General features: G+C 40.0%; 1 protein-coding gene across 7 annotated transcripts in view; it reads right to left on the bottom strand.

Moving 5' to 3' along the window:
- Positions 1–14,231, bottom strand: part of MICU3 (mitochondrial calcium uptake family member 3) — a 93,977-nt gene extending 79,746 nt beyond the window's left edge. For all 7 annotated transcript variants that reach the window (XR_012417096.1, XM_005562653.4, XM_005562656.4 and 4 more), the window contains exon 1: positions 13,841–14,231. Coding sequence is in view for 6 of the 7 variants with exons in the window: in XM_005562653.4 (XP_005562710.2) it covers positions 13,841–14,221 (381 nt within the window). In the remaining variant the exon portion in view is untranslated. The remainder of the gene's footprint in view (positions 1–13,840) is intronic.
- Between the last annotated feature and the right edge of the window lie 3,626 nt (positions 14,232–17,857).

Raw genomic sequence — 17,857 nt, 5'->3', positions numbered from 1 at the left:
TTAAGCTTCATGGTAGTAACGTCTCAAAACCTTTCTCAATCTCCTGGGGACAATGTACGTATATGGACAATTACAAGTAACCTCTCATTGTCAGATTAGTAAGAATACTTTTAAAGCAGTTGAAAGAGGTTTAGATGATATTAGTTTAAAATAACTAATTTTAATAGGTTGGAGCTAGCTTAAACTGTACCTAAATTATAAGGACCTTGGACCTTTCTGATCCGATGTGAAGCCAGTTAGAAAAATTCACTTTGAATTGCTACAAGCAGTTTAAACCATCTATTACATCCTTTTGAAGAAAAGGGACAAACCAAATATCTCACCTAGTCAATACTTACAGTGTCAATTGGACAGATACCATCCTTATCAGACAGGAAAAAAGGATTGTTTCGAAATTCTTATATATACACTTCCTGTACTCTAAATTCTAGAGATAGAATTTGAGTATTAAAATGGTTAAAAGACAATTAATTAGTAAATAGGAAAAAAAGCAGAAAATACAGATTCTACTTTTCTAGTTTAGAAAAATAACTTTAATGAGCAAAAACACTACTACGCTATGGTAGCACTACTATGCTAACCAATTAAACAATTCAGCACTAAAGTTCCATATTTTACTTAGATTACATAATATATTAATACATCAGAGAATAAAGAGGTAAGGACTTACTTAAAGAAGAAAGGGAAGAAAATAATAAATCTAGAAAATCCTGTTTAGTCTAAACACAAATGACTAGGCATATTTTTTAATGCTAGATAATGCCATAAATTGAGATGGTTTGATTTTTTAAACACATTTTTTCTTTATCACAAGACTGTTTATATAAAATAAAGTTACATTCTCAGTGTTTGGCACAACAATTACAGGAGAGCAGTGAGATCTAATATTATCCAGTTAAACTTGTCTATCAAGTTTAAACAAAAATAACAAAATCTATATTGTATTATAAGTTTGGTGCATTTGCTGTGTAAGTTAAATATTGCATCATGAGTTAACAAAAAAAGTACTAATTAGATCAGATTACTAAGGTTTACACAAATCAAAAAAGAGATAACATCAACAACTTATAAATCAAAACAGTAAAACTTGTGACCAGGTAAAAACTGCATTTCATGAGCAAGTTAAAAACCACTTTGTTAAAAAGCTCATATTGAGACTTGCAGTTACAAAAAATGAACAAATGTAAAGATTTCATGGTTTTCTAGTTTTTTTTGCAGTGGCTAAGTCAATCCTCCACTTCCCCCAAACGTCTATCATAGTTACTCCGCATATTTCTGTATCTTGCTCTGAGAAGATGACATCACCTCCTATTTCACAGAGAATATAGAAGCTGTCAGGCAAGAACACCTTCAACTACTTACCACTAAGCATATATACAGTGTCCTTGCATCCCATCCTCCTGTCACAATGGAAACAGCATCCCTCTGATTATCTAAGATTAAACTCTTTCCTTGTGCTTTAATTTTTATCTCCTACTCCCACCTGGGTCCTTATCAAATCAATTATTCTCTCTTTCCTTTAAATTTAATCTTCTTTTTTCCATCAGCATTTAAACACAATCGAGGGTCTTCCATCTTAAAAAAAAACAAAAACAAAACAAAAAAAAAAACAATTCCATGTCCCTCAGGCTACTATCCTCTCTCTTCTTCAGAGCCAAATTATTGATATGGCTGTCAACACCTCACTTTGTCCACGTTACCTTTTCTTCACGTTTACTCAGCTTATCCAACTGTAATCTGATTTTCACCTCTAATGTCTTCACAAAATCACCCATGACTCCCTTGCTGCTAAATCCAACGCACACTTTCTATTTCTATCTCAGCCGACCTCCTTGGGTAGCTTTCAGTATAACTCACTGCTTCCTTTCTGAAAGTACAGTACTATATTTTTTCGACTTCCACGGCCCCCCTGACTTTTTTTTTTTTTTTTTTTTTTACCTGTCTGGACTCAACTTTTCAGCTTTTGCAGACTTTCTTTTCTCTGCCAGTACTTTAAGTCATGGATGCTCACCAGAGTTCTCTCCTTAGATGCTTTTCTCTTCTCATTCTACATATTCTGAACAATGTCATCCACTCTTAGATTTTAATACGTGATGATTCCCAAATCTATTTCTATAGTAAGGGTTTCTCTCCTGAGCTTTTGACCTATGCATCCAAATGGAAATTTACCTTCAGCTGTTCAAAAGATACCTTGATCTATTGTACAAGTTACAAACTTATCATCCATGCCCATCATTCCCAACCTGTTTTTTCTACTGAGGGCCTAGTCTCAGTGAATTGCAGCAAATCCACCCAGTTGCCCAAGACAAAAACTTATTGAATAACACCCTTGATTCTTCCATTTCCCTGACCCTAAAACCCTAGAATTTTCTGTTTATTATTTTCAGACAGAGGTTGGTCGCTGGTAATTGATATCACAGAAAGTTAACCTGCAGATACAGTAGGACTACCACATATAATTTTACATATGCCACTATCTAAAAATAAGAAAAACCTTAAAGCATTTGACAAGCCACTAATACTGAAGTCTAAGGATGCCTCTAAAGAAAGTGAATTTTTTTTTCTCATATGTTTATGGGGAAGAAAATAAAAACATATAATCTCTGCATTTGCTATTTCATGAAACTGTAATTAGTTACTAAATTCACCATTACCGCTAAAGCTACTATGACTCAGTATCCAATCATTAATCCTCATAGGTAACACAAGGTAACAGACATCTATTATTTTCCCCTTCTGCTAGAGTATTTAGATGATCTTCTGATCTCCATAAAGTCCAACGCAAATCTACATGAATGAAATGATTTTGTAAAAGCAAGATTTCGAAAGAACTATAGTAATTAGAAAAACTGTAATTTATTTCTGGATTTTTAATTAATTCGGTCATTAAATAAGGATTAAAATCTTTTTAGATACAAGACTTATCCATTATAGCATGGGTAACGAAAAAAATCTTCCTCAAAACACTGAAAAATGCACGTTATGCACATGTACCCTAGAACTTAAAGTATAATAATTAAAAAAAAAAAAAAAAACACTGAAAAAGTTTAAGGTTAAAAATACAATAATGGGGCCAGGCACGGTGGCTCACGCCTGTAATCCCAACACTTTGGGAGGCCGAGGCAGGCGGATCACCTGAGGTCAGGAGTTCGAGACCAGCCTGACCAACATGGAAAAAACCCGTCTCTACTAAAAATACAAAAAATAGCTGGGTGTGCTGGTGCATGCCTGTAATCCGCAGCTACTCAGGAGGCTGAGGCAAGAGATGCAGTGAGCTGAGATAGCACCATTGCACTCCAGCCTGGGCAACAACAGCGAAACTCCATCTAAAAAAAAAAAAGGAACAATGTAAGATGATGGATACCTTAATTAGCTTGATTTAATCACTCTACAATATATACACATATCAAAATATTACACTGTGCCATAAATATATAAAATTATTTTATAGGGTTAATGTCATTGTTTAATGATCTCAAATGTTTTCTTTAATCTTTGGGTAGAAAACAGCATTCATATCTCAAAAATTACTAGAGATAAATTACATATTCAGTCTGTAAGAGGGCAGCTACATATTACTTAGTAGTTATAAAATAGTCCTGCCCCAAATTATGTATGTATAACCCTATAAATAGGACTATATGTGAGAATCAATTAAGAAGTCACATTAAACCCAAATATTTAATAGAACTGAAAAGTAATCTCTACTCAAATCATTGTACATGAATCTATTAGATGGTCAGGCCATTATAAGGCATCCAGACTCTCGTGGACTTGTGACAAGGTGATTAAAGAAACTAAGAGAGGGGATCAGCTATTTAGCTTCTCATACAACAATGCTATTCCACATAGAATTAGCTTACCTTCAATTTCATGTGTATGTAACTTCCCTTACTATAAAAAACTGGGACTTTTCTCCATTTACAGGTATATACATATACTGCAGGTTCAGTTCCACACCACCACAATAAAGCAAATATTTAAGTAAAGTGAGCCACATAAATGTTCTGGTTTCCCAGGGCAAATAAAAGTTGTGTTTATGCTACAATTAGCCTATTAAGCATGTAACAGCATTATGTCTACAACAGTACATATCTTAATTTAAAAATACTTTATTGCTAGAAAAGTGCTAATGATTATCTGAGCCTTCAGCAAATCAAAATTTTTTGACACTGAAGGGTCTTGCCTTGATGTTGATGGCTACTAACTGATCAGAATGGTGGTTGCTGAAATTTGAGGTGGCTGTGTCAATTTCTTATTTATATATTTTCATTTTTATTTATTTATTTATTTTGAGACAGAGTCTCACTCTGTCACCCAGGCTGGAGTGCAGTGGCACAATCTCAGCTCACAGCAAGCTCCGCCTCCCATGTTCACGCCATTCTCCTGCCTCAGCCTCCCGAGTAGCTGGGACTACAGGCACCCACCACCACCCCTGGCTAATTTTTTGTATTTTTAGTAGAGACAGGGTTTCACCATGTTAGCCAGGATAGTCTCCATCTCTTGACCTTGTGATCTGCCTGCCTCAGCCTCCCAAAGTACTGGGATTACAAATAAGACAACAATGAAGTCTGCCACATCAACAGACTCTTCCTTTCAAAAAAAAAAAGATTTCTCTGTAGCAGGTATAGAACTTCTCCAAAACTGGAGTCCATCCTCTCAAACCTTGTGTATTAGTATGTTCTCATGCTGCTAATAAACACATACCTGAGAGTGAGTAATTTATAAAGGAAAGTGGTTTAATTGACTAACAGTTGCACATGGCTGGGGAGGTCTCACAGTCATGTCAGAAGGCAAATGAGGAGCAAAGTCACGTCTTACATGGCAGCAGTCAAGAGAGCATGTGCAGAGGAACTCTCCTTTATAAAACCAGCAGATCTTGTGAGACTTATTCACCATCATGACAACAGCATGGGAAAAACCTGGCCCCCCCCCATGATTCAATTATCTCCCACCGGGTCCCTCCCATGACACATGGGGATTATTACAATTCAAGGTGAGATGTGGGTGGGACACAGAGCCAAACCACATTATTGCACCTCTGGGACCTCTCAAATCACATTTCAAAACTGATCATGCCTTCCAACAGTCCCCCGAAGTCTTAACTCATTTTAGCATTAACTCAAAAGTCCACAGTCCAAAATCTCATCTGAGTCAAGGCAAGTCCTTTCTGCCTATGAGCCTATAAAATCAAAACCAAGTTCGTTACTTCCTAGATACAATGGGGCTACAGACATTGGGTAAATACACCCATTCCAAATGGGAGAAACTGGACAAAACAAAGGGGCTACAGGCCCATGCCAGTCCAAAATCCAACAGGGCAGTCAAATCTTAAAGCTCCAAAATGATCTCCTTTGACTTCATGTCTCACATCCAGGTCACGCTGATCCAAGAGGTAGGCTCCCACAGCCTTGGGCAGTTCTGCCCCTGTGGCTTTGCAGGGTACAGCCCCACTCCCGGCTGCTTTCATGGGCTGGTGGTGAGTGTCTGTGACTTTTCCAGGTGCATGGTGCAAGCTATCAGTGGATTTACCATTCTGGGGTCTGGAGGATGGTGGCCCTCTTGTCACAGCTCCACTAGGCAGTGCCCCAGTGGGAACTCCATGTGTGGGCTCTGACCCCACATTTCACTGCTGCACTACCCTAGCAGAGGTTCTCCATGAGGGCTCTGTCCTTGCAGCAGACTTCCACCTGGACATCCAGGCGTTTCCATACATCCTCTGAAGTCCAGGCAGAGGTTCCCAAACCTCAATTCTTACTTCTATGCACCCAAAGGTCCAACACCACATGGAAGCCTCCAAGGCTTGGGGTTTGCACCTTCTGAAGCAATGGCCTGAACTATACATTGGCCCATTTTAGCCATGGCTGGGACACAGGGTACCAAGTTTCAGGAATGTACAAAGCAGCAAGGTCCTAGTCCCAGCCCATAGAACCATTTTTTCTTCCTAGGCTTCCAGGCCTGTGATGGGTGGGGATGTTGTGAAGATCTCTGACCTTGCCTAGAGACATTCTTTCCATTGTCTTGGCCATTAACATTTGGTTCCTTACTTATGCAAATTTCTGCAGTTGGCTTGAATTTCTCCAGAGAAAATGGGTTTTTCTTTTCTATCACATCATCAGGTTGCAAATTTTCTGAACTTTTATGCTCCGCTTCCCTTTTAAACATAAGTTCCAATTCTAAACCATTTATTTGTGAATACATAAAACTGAATGCCTTTAACAGCACCCAAATCACATCCTGAACAATTTGCTGCTTAGAAATTTCTTCCAACAGATACCCTAAATTCTCTCTCTCAAGCTCAAAATTCCACAGATCTCTAGGGCAGGGACCAAATGCCACTAGTCTCTTTGCTAAAACATAGCAAGAGTCACCTTTGCTCCAGTTCCCAACAAGTTCCTCGTCTCCATTAGAGATCACCTCACCCTGGACTTTACTGTCTACATCACTATCCAGGATTTTGGTCAAAGCCATTCAACAAATCTCTAGGAAGTTTCAAACTTTCCCATATTTTCCTGTTTTCTTCTAAGCTCTCCAAACTGTTCCAACCTCTGCCTATTACCCAGTTCCAAAGTCACTTCCACATTGTCAGGTATCTTTACAGCAGCACCCCACTCTTACCAGTACTCATTTATTCTATTGGTCTATTCTTACACTGCTAACAAAAACATACCCAAGAATGGGTAATTTATAAAGGAAAGATGTTTAATTGACTCACAGTTCCACATGGCTGGGGAGGCCTCACAATCATGGCAAAAGGTGAATGAGGAGCAAAGTCATGTCTTATATGGTGGTAGGCAAGACAGTACATGCAGAGGAACTCCCCTTTATAAAACATCAGATCTTGTGAGACTTATTCACTATCACAACAACCGCATAGGAAAAACCAGCCCCCATGGTTCAATTACCTCCCACTGGGTCCCTCCCATGACATATGGGGGTTATTATACTTCAAGGTAAGATTTGGGTGAGACACAGAGCCAAACTATATCACCTTGCCACTGCTCTATAACAAAGTTCACAGAATATTCCAAATCTTTGTTGTCATTTCAACAATTTTCACAGCATCTTCACCAGGATTAGACTACATCTCAAGAAACCATTTAATTTGCTCATTCACAGAGGCAAGTCCTCGTCTGTTAAAGTTTCAACATGAAATTGCAGCAATTCAGTCTTATCTTTAGGCTCCATTTCTAATTGCAGTTTTCTTGCTATTTCACCACCTCTGCAGCTACTTCTGTCACTGAAATCTTGAATACCTTGAGGTCATCCATGAAAGCTGGAATTAACTTTTCCAAACTCCTGCTAATGTTGATATTTTTACCTCCTCCCATGAATCACAAATGTTCTTAATGGCATCTAGAATGGTATATCCTTTCCAGAAAGTTTTCAATTCACTTTGCCCAGATCCATCAGAGGAATCACTATCTATGGCAGCCATAGCCTTATAAAATGTATTTCTTAAATAATAAGATGTAAAAGTCAAAATTCGTCCTTGATCCATGGACTACAGAATGGATGCTGTGTTAGCAGGCATAAAAACATTCATCTCCTTGTAAATCTCCATCAGACCTCTTGGGTGACTCGGTACATTGTCAATGAGCAGTAATATTTTGAAATGAATGTTTTTTTCTAAGCAGTAGGTCTCAATAGTGAGTTTAAAATATTCAGTAAGCCATGCTACAAACAGATGTGTTGTCATCTAGGCTTTGCTGTTCCCCTTACATAACACAGGTAGAGTAGATTTAGCATAATTCTTAAGGGCCCTAGTGTTTTCAGAATGGTAAATGAGCACTGCCTTCAACTTCAAGTCACCAGCTGCATTAGACCTAACAAAAGGGCTAGCCTATCCTTTGAAGTTTTGAAGCCAGACATTGACTTCTCTGTAACTATCAAAGTCCTAGATGGTATCTTCTTCCAATAAAAGGCTATTTCATCTCTATTGAAAATCCGTTGTTCAGTGTAACCACCTTCATCAATTATCCTAGCTAGATCTTCGGGATCACCTGCTACACCTTGTACATCACCATTTCCCACTTCACCTTGCACTTTTATGTTATGGAGACAGCTTCTTTCCTTAAACCTCCTGAACCAATCTCTGCTAACTTCCAACTTTTCTGCTACAGCTTCCTTACTTTTCTCAACTTTAAAAGAATTGATGATAGTTAAGGCCTTACTCTGGATTAAGCTCTGTCTTAAGGGAATGTTGTGGTTTGGTCTTCTATACAGACTACTAAAACTTGCTCCATCTCAGCAGTAAGGCTGTTTTGTCTTCTCATAATCTGTGTGTTCACAAAGAGCACTTTTAATTTCCTTCAAAAACTCTTCTGCTGCATTCACAACTTGGCTAACTCTTTGCACAAGAGACCTGTCTTTTGGCTTATGTGGTATTTCAACATGCCTTCCTCATTAAGCTTAATCCTTTGTAGCTTTTGATTTAAAGTGAGAGATGTGCAACTCTTCCTTCCACCTGAACACTTAGAGGCCATTCTAGGGTTAGTAACTGACCCAAATTCAGTATTTTTGTGACTCAGGGAACAAGGAGGCCCTAGGAGAGGGAAAGAGACTAGGGAACAGCTGGTCCATGGACTAAACCACACATAACATTTACTCTTTGCTGTCTTATATGGGTGTGGTTCATGATGCATGGTACAATTACAACAGCAAGGTCAAACATAACTGATCACAGATTACCATAATATACAATAGTAATGAAAAACTTTGAAATATTAAAAGAAATATCAAAATGTGACACAGAAACATTAAGTAAGCATATAATGTTGGAAAAATGGTGCCAACAGATTTGCTTAATTCAGTGTTGCCCCAAACCTTGAACTTGTAAAAAATGCAGTATCTGTGAAGCACAAGAAAATGAAGCACAACAAAACATATGCCTATATGCATCTGGCAAATTCTTCAATATTCTGGGTAAAAGCAAGCATATCCTCACATCTCAAGATATGCTGCCTTGAGAAAAGAGGCTGGAAAAGATATAAAGAAACATAATAATGTATGACTATTTGCGATTATTATAGATATGAAAGAGATACAAAATTTGTCTAACTAGTTTTCCACTCCAGAGTAATACTCAAATATGTTGCTTGAAGCTTCTTAAGGTGAACAAATCATAAAATAAGATCATGTCTTCTGTACAATTAAGTAAAACACTGAAGTATGTTAAGCAATCTAATCATTTTTTTATTCTGGGCCTGAAAAACAAGGCAGTTCTAGAACAAAAATTTTTCCCACTAATAAAAATAGTGCTTTAAGGCTAAAACTTTGAGGTTCTAATCAGAATCATCTCTTTATAATATATATAAAGGTCAAAACCATAGTTCACTAAAAAATTTGGCAACCCAAACTTGCACAATTAAAATAAATACAGTGCCACGTGACCTGATCTCCCAAAGCCTAGAATTTTGACCTTTACTGAAGTCATCCCAATTCAAATGCTAAAAATAACTGTTTTAGCTGAACAAAATATTAAACTCAATTCTCAGTGTATGTTCCATACAAATATTTAGCATGAGCTTATTTATTCAACAAATAGATATTGTGCCTATCAGGCTACGACGCTTACCAGGCAATGAAGATATAAAGGTGACAAAGATGAACACAGTGCCTCTCCTTAAGGGGCTAAGACAAGTAAAGAAGACAAACAATGACTAAATAATCACAAAAAAGTCATTATCTGAAAGTAGAGAGAGATATTTCAACAAATCTATGGAGTCAGGGAAGGCCTTCCGAGTTCAGAGCCAATGTCTTTGACATAAAAATCTTCAAAGGCTATCATATAAGAGAACAGTATTTCTGTAAATTACTGCTGGTCACTTCCATCAGTTAAATTAGTCTGATAACACATACAGGTTAATTTACATGCCAGGCTTATGCTCAGCAGCATATTATACTTAAAAGAGATTTTATAAATCAGAAGTTCTTAGCTATAGTTTTAAACATCAAAATGAATCATTTCTATCACTTCAGGAAAATCAAAAATAATAAATGGGCTGGGTGTAGTGGCTCACGACTGTATTCCCAGCACTTTGGGAAGCTCAGGCAGGCAGAACTTGAGGTCAGGAGTTTGAGACCAGCTTGGCTAACACAGTGAAACCCTGTCTCTACTAAAAATACAAAAAACTTAGCTGGTCACGGTGGCAGGCGCCTGTAATCCTAGCTACTCGGGAGGCTAAGGTGGAAGAACTGCTTCTACCTGGGAGGCAGAAGTTCCAGTGACCGAGATCACGCCACTGCACTCCAGCTTGGGCGATGGGGCGATGCTATGTCTCAAAATAATCATAATCATAATCATAATCATAATAAATGAAGTGGCAGCACAGGTTTAAAATAAAATTTCTTCTTCTTTTTTGAGACAAGTCATGCTCTGTCCCCTAGGCTGAAATGGTACGGTACAAAAATAGCCACAGCAGCCTTGAATTCCTGGGCTCACGTGATCCTCCTATCTCAGCCCCACTGAGTAGCTGGGACTACAGGCACATGCCACTAAAATAATATTTCTGAAAAATGGCAGACTGACCTCACGATTCTCTTCCAACATCTTCTTCCCCTAACCACATTAAATTCACAGTAAACGAGTATAAAAAGGTAAAAATACAAAAGAGCTAAGATAGAGAAAAGGAGGGGAAACTAAAACACTCAAGAGAATTTATAAAATTTTTACAAAATTGAAGAGATGGAGGAGTCATACTTGACTTAAGAGAACAGAGGCACTACCTGAGTTCTGCAGAGAAGACCAAATGGAAGTAAGGTATTAATATTTGCTATACAGAATCCCAAAATGGACAAGGCCTTGGGAACTATGGAGCTATGGAGTCAGAGTAAGTAGTGGGGCTAAAAGCAGAGGATGAGATAACAATACCTAAGTGTATCATTAGATACTCACCAACATACATGCTCTTACATATATGTGCACACGTGTCTGCTTCCAGAAGACTACTGCACCTCCCATCTCTCCTATTTTTTGTAGAAGTTCAACAGCATCAGAGAAAAAGAGCTATAAAATACTGACATTTCAATGCTACATTAATAAAATGCCCAGATCACCAAACGAAAGGACATGTTATGCACAGAGACCTTCTGAGAGGTTCTCAAGTAACAGACGGGTACCAACCACAAATATGTGAGGAAAACCTCCAAAATGAAAGCAAGAGCTTATAGAATCAAACAGAAATAAAAAGGAACCTGGAAGAAACAAAGCAATGCACAGAGAAGGCCAAACAAAGTTATAATTTATATCCTTAGAAGTCAAAACGAAGTTATAATTTATATCCTTAGAAGGCAAAACGAAGATATAATTTACATCCCTACAGCAAAAAGAGAAAATATAGCAGCCATGAAGCAAAATAGAATGCTATAACTCATGAACATCAGAGAACACAAAATCGTTCTTTGAATTAAAAAAGTAGAATAGCAGAAATAAAAAAAATTCAGTAGGAAGGTTGTAAGATAAAGTCCAGGATATCTCCTATAAAAACAAACAGACGAAAAGATTTTTAAAAAATGAAATATAAGAATGATTAGAATTAGATTAGGATCTGTCAGGAAATTTAACTTCAAACAAACAGCAGTTCCAGAAAGAGAGAATAGAAAGAGGGAGAAGAGAAAAATCATTAAAGAAATAATACAAGAAAATTACACAGAATTTTTTAGACATGGATTTCCATATGGAAAGGCCTCTTAAGAACCCAGCACAATCAATGAAAAAATATCCACACCGAAGCTCATTACTGTGAAAATTTCAAGTACCAGAGATAAAGAGAAGATCATAAAAGTTTTTGGAGAGGGAAATACAAAAGACACGACAATCAGAATGCAGGACTAGAGGCTAGGGAAGGGTAAGGCACAGGACTTTAGCATTATTTGACTTCTAAAACAATGAACAGAAATTTTCATAAACACTAAGCAATAATAACATAAGTGCACAAAAGTAGACAATAAACGAATAAAAAATATATATAGAGAGAGAGAGAGAGAAAGAGAGAGAGGGAGATTGAGAGAGAGAGAGATGGAGTTTCACTCTTGTCACCCAGGCTGGAGAACAGAGGTGTGATTTCGGCTCACTGCAACCTCCGCCTCCCAGGTTCAAGGGATTCTCCTGTCTCAGCCTCGCCAGTAGCTGAGATTACAAGCGCCCACCACCACGTGCCCGGTTGATTTTTGTATTTTTAGTAGAGATGAGGTTTCGCCATGTTAGCCAGGCTTGTCTCGAACTCCTGACCTCAGGTGATCCACCTGCCTCGACCTCTCAAAGTGCTGGGATTACAGGCATGAGCCACCGCGCCCAGCCAAAAAATAAACGTATTGAACGTTCTTTAGTAGTACCATTGTTTTAAATATACTGTGTTAACTCATTTAACTCTCATAACACCCTAGGAGACTATTAGCCTCATTTCACAGGTGAGGAAACAGACATTGACAGGTCAAGTAATTTCTCCATAATGACACAAGTAGCAAGTGGTGGAGTCAAAGTTCTAGTTTTCCGAACGTGGTCTTTTTAAAAACTGTGCGATACCATCTCTCAACTGTAAAAGTAAAATTAATTTTAAGAAAGAAAAGAAAATACTACTTGAATTCCCTACCTTGCTGATCTGTTCCCAGCTCAACTATGGTTAATTAAAAGTTCTGTCATCACGAATAACGCTATGTTCCTTGCCAAGCCACAAAAGAGTATGTGTATGTGTGAAGGGGGTGGGGGTGGAGGTTTGAGGGTATTTCCTAGTATTTTGAATATTCATGTATAAAAGGACTTTACATTATGTGCTTGTGATCTGCTGATGGTCCATAAAGCAGATTCTGTAACCTAATTGTACTGACAACCTCCACCAAAGGAACGATGAACTTACATCAGATCACCACTGTGTATTACGAAAAGAACAAAGGCTATATAAATTGCATTAAAGTTAAAAACAGCATAGCTCCCTGTTTCCTAAATTATTTTCATCTACGCCTTTCACACTCTTCGAGTCTTGAAAGGAAAATCTCCCTAGACAATTTTCCTAATCATTTACATGACTATTAAATATACTGATGTGACAAAAAAAAATCACGCTCCTTTACTCACTGTTGCCTTTCACACACCTTTACCTTATATTATTAACTACATAATGACAGTTGAACATTTTTATGTGACTTTCTTCTGAAGGAGTTAGCGTCATTCACAGCCTCCTACATTTGCTATCCTATCCATTTTGTGTTTTATTGTACCTACTAATGGGATTCTGGCTTTAGTCGGGGAGGGAAAAAGAGAGAAATACATGTCTCTTTTTGAACAATTTTTTTTTTTTATTTTCCAACCTGGTAACATCATCATTCCTTGGGTATAAGGAGGTTAGCATGCAGGTTTAGCATTTCCTTTCTTGGGACTAACAAATTCCCATATGCTAATGCAGTGGCTTTTGAGATCTCAGACCACTGCTTCGAACCTCATCCTAATGCAACAGACCTCCTAGGTCATTTGCTGTCGCCCTGCGCAATCTAGGTGTTCCTTTTCCCCACACCTACATCGGTCCACTTTTCGCCTGTCATGGCCTTCATTTCTGAATCTTTTTTTGTAAGGGGGGAGGGGTGTTGGTTTTGGTTTTGTAATGATACTTGGTAGCTGCAGCCACCTTTAAGGTCCTGATGCATCAGTGACAGCATGACCTGTCTTCCCAACACGTGGGTGACCGGATCCCAGGGTGTCCGGCCTAGGTGTCAGCCTCGCTCACGGGAAGTTCCCCACCCGCGGCCACAGCGCCCGCACCGTCCCCACAGTCTCCGGGGTCCTGCGCACCCGGCACGAAGGTCACAGCCCTCGCTAAGGTGTGACGCGCGCCCGCGCACTCACCGTCTCCTTGGCAGCCGCCACCGGGATGGGCAGCATCCCCCGGCCGCGGGGCGGGTCCTCGGGCTCCGCGACCGCGCTCTCCGAGGGCCGCCCGGTCGCCGTCGAGCCGGCCCTGGGGTCCCCGTATAGCTGGTAGCACACCAGGCCGACCAGCCCCCCGCCGGCCGCCGCCGCCACGCTCAGCTCCCCCCAGCGCCGCCGCCGCCTCCACGCCGCCTCCGCCACAGCCCTCTCCTCATCCTCCCGGGAGGAGAAGGGCCGGCCAGGAAGGCCCGGGGCCGCCCCCGCAGGCCGCCCCCACGGCCCAAGGAGGGGCTGGTGAGCGCAGAGTGGAGGCGGCAGCCGGGGTGGCGGCCACAGGAGCCTTCGCAGCGCAGCCATCGCTGTGACTGCCCACTTCAGAGCTGGGAGGGGGCGGAGAACGGACGGGCGGGGGTGGAGGGGGGCGCCGAAGCCTCGCGAGAAGTCGGTTCCGCGAGCTTCGCGGCCGGCCGGGAGCTACACGTATACTCGCGCGGCCACGGGGACCCGCGACGCCACCGTCAGCTCAGGGGACTCCAGGCTCGGCCCGGGGAGAGCCTAGAAGAGGCGGCGGATCCCGGCTCTGCTCCCCGGCCCCGAACCCCCAGCCCAACCACGCAGTCATAAATTACCGCGCCGGCCCCGGCGACACCTGGCTACGTGGCAGCGCGACACCTCGGGCACAGCCGAGTCAGCGGAACTGAGGCGTGACAGATTGCGGGGCTGCCGGGCGCCCCAGGCTGTCTGGGGCCCGCGCCGCTGCTACGGGCGGGGTGGGTCTCCGAGCAGGGGTCAGCGCCCGTCTGGGACGCTCACATCTCCTAACGGTCTCCTGATCTCCAGACTCAAGGTCGTGAACTATTTGCAATTGTATCTTCACATATATGACAAAAATGAGGTATAAGCATTTGGCTCAAGTCATAACGATTGCAAATTAAGGCAAACACTTTGACGACTCAAGGGCAGCTTCCGGACTTTTGATGGGAGAAGGCTGATGCTGTTTTTTAGAAGCCGTTAGCACACCCGAGGTCACTTAATTCAACAAATCGGAACTGTCTTGTGTCTATAAAACGAAGGATTTAAAAACTTCTGTGAATAAGATAAAACCTTGAATGATACCCTGATTTTTGAGGGAAGGGCTGTTGGTATAAATATAAAATACAGAAACGATAAGCGTATTGTGTCATCTTTTTGTTTTTGCTGTACTTTTTGTTTGCTATATTGTCAGTATCAGTTTTTATGAGAAAGTGTAGGTGAAGTTCCTATCAGTTTCTCTCCCCAGACCCCGATTTCGGTAACTTGAATTATGTTAGCTTTCTTCTTCATACTATGGAATAGTGCCGGGAGCCCCTAAAATATTGTGGATCTAAGGGGATAGACAACTAAATACAGTGGTCTCAGTCGGGCTGCAGTGACAAGAGAATACAAGATCAGTTGATTCTGGCAATTCTTATAAAGACTAGAGGCTTTCAGAGGCGACTAAATGAGTTTTTTTTCTGGCTCATGTCCTGCAATTTCTGTTCCTAACACCTTGCATGTAAGTAGCCCATCAGGTACACCCCGTTACCTCTTGTTTTAATAGAGGTTAATAACATTTTGCTTTCTTAAAGCTGCTAAAAGTGGTAAAAAGAAAAATCTTCTGTAGCAGATGAACAAATTGTGTCTATTTTAAAACCCGTCTCTGGGTCTTTTTTCAGTTTCAGCCTGTTGGTTTTATGTAATCAATGCCTAAGGAAGACTCGGTGATAGCTTCTTGCTTTATCACCAAATTTTCCTCCATTTATGCTTTCTCTATATTCTGGAAAATGTTAGTTTCCCCAAATTATTTTCTGGGTAATAATTATATATATTATATGTAATATAATAATTATATTGACAGGGCGCGGTGGCTCACGCTTGTAATCCCAGCACTTTGGGAGGCCGAGGCGGGCAGATCTTGAGGTCAGGAGATCGAGACCATCCTGGCTAACACAGTGAAACCCCGTCTCTACTAAAAATATAAGAAATAAAAAGACAGGCGTGGTGGCATGCACTTGTAGTCCCCACTACTTAGGAGGCTGGGGTGGGAGAATCGCTTGAACCCGGGAGGTGGAGGTTGCAGTGAGCTGAGACTGCACCGCTGCACTCCAGCCTGAGTGACAGAGCGAAACTCTGTCTCAAAAAAAAAAAAAAATTATAATAGTTCTGACATTGTTTACCTTGAACTGAACATGATTTCCTGATTTTCTCATAAATTCTCGGTGTAGCCTAATGCCGGAATTCTTGGACAGACTGATCAATTTTTATAAGTTGCATGTTAAAAGCTGAGTAGCTCTAGGTGAAAGAGCGAGACTCCGTCTAAAAAATAAATAAATAAATAAATAAAAAATAAATAAATAAAAAAGCTAAGTAGCTCTAAACAGGATTAGGGAGGTAATACAATAACATCACATTACAGATGAGGAAAATGGCGTTCTTCATCTAAGGTGACAAATACACATACGTATAGATTTCTATGTAGTTTCTCTACAGTTTTCTAAATTTGATAGAGCTCCTGCAAACAATTTCTCTGGTTAGAAGCTAAGTACTGATGTGAGAAGGGCTAAGTTTAGGTGTGTAAAGCAGTCAGAGAACTTTGGATAAAATATCTCTCACGTGCAAAAGTAACTTTACTAATAATATTCAACAGTACCTTCCCTCTAAAGGCCAAATTTCCTTAAGAATAGTTACTGTTTTCTTCCCACGTTTGATGCTCTCTAACTATAGCTACACAAAAATAACCAAATTCCCTTGTTATGTGGGTATTTTTCTGAGTTTAATTCCCAGAGGAAAATTTTTAAGAAAATGCAATATTAGGAATTTGGAATGTTTTTTTTTTTTGAAATTTCAGATAATATTGTTGGAGCAATATAGAGTCAGCCCAATATCCCTTACCTTTTATGTCATTTCTACTGGGCATTAAGAATAACCCCCAAAATGCCCCTACTCCACAGTGAGAGCCCACACCTTGAAAGAAATATGCTTAACATTCACTATGGTCTAGATAAAAAGAAATATTCTGAAACATTAAAAATGTTAAAACAGCGGGGATTAAGCCAAAAAGCGTTTTTTAGGAAAGCATATACCTCGGTGGATAAGTAATAAATTAGAAGTCAAGAAATCTGGACTCTAGCCTTGGATTTGCTACATTTTAATTATAATGCTTTGGAAGCCACAGTCTCTAAAATAGTGGAGTTGAAATCAGTGATCACCTCTGAACGCATCTTTCTAATGAAGTAAAATGCTCCAAGTATATCAGTAAACCATAGAAAGATACTTCATAGCATTTTTCATATATCATTTCTCTTCTGAAAATCTACAATTGGCCTATGATTGCTTTCTTCTTTCAATTTAAAATTCCATCCCCTGACCACACAGGCTAACGTCTGTAATCCCAGCACTTTGGGTGGCCAAGCTGAGCTGATCACTCAGGAGTTCGAGACCGACCTGGGCAACATGGCAAAACTCCATCTCTACAAAAAATACAAAAATTAGCCAGGCATGGTGGTGCGTGCCTATGGTCCCAGCTACTTGGCAGGCTGAAATGGGAGGATTGCTTGAAGCGGGGAAAATGAGGTTGCAGTAAGCCATCATTGAGCCGCTGCATTCCAGCCTGGGTGACAGAGCAAAACTCTTTAAAAAAAAAAAGAAAAAAAAAATTTCATTCCCTTATCTAATTATTTTAAGGTTCTACTGCATTTAAAATTGCAAATACATTAGTAATTTTGAAAAGTTTGAAAATGTAAAATATAAGTGTAATAGGCAGGAATGTCTTGTTTAACAAAACTTCTATTGAAATAGACTGCTTTCCTTATTTTGGTCATTGTGACTTCCAGATTCTTGACTAGTTAAAAGAGTAGCAGTTATATCTGAGATCTATATTAGGGCACATGAACCGCCCCATCTCCAGGTCCACTCAAGTCTACCAGCAGAGAGCAAGGCTGCAACCATCTTCATCCCTCTTGGGAAAGTTGTGAT

Source organism: Macaca fascicularis, chromosome 8 (assembly GCF_037993035.2).
Source record: "Macaca fascicularis isolate 582-1 chromosome 8, T2T-MFA8v1.1".
NCBI classification, from domain to species: Eukaryota; Metazoa; Chordata; class Mammalia; order Primates; family Cercopithecidae; genus Macaca; species Macaca fascicularis.
This window is presented reverse-complemented; position numbering and strand designations above follow the sequence as displayed.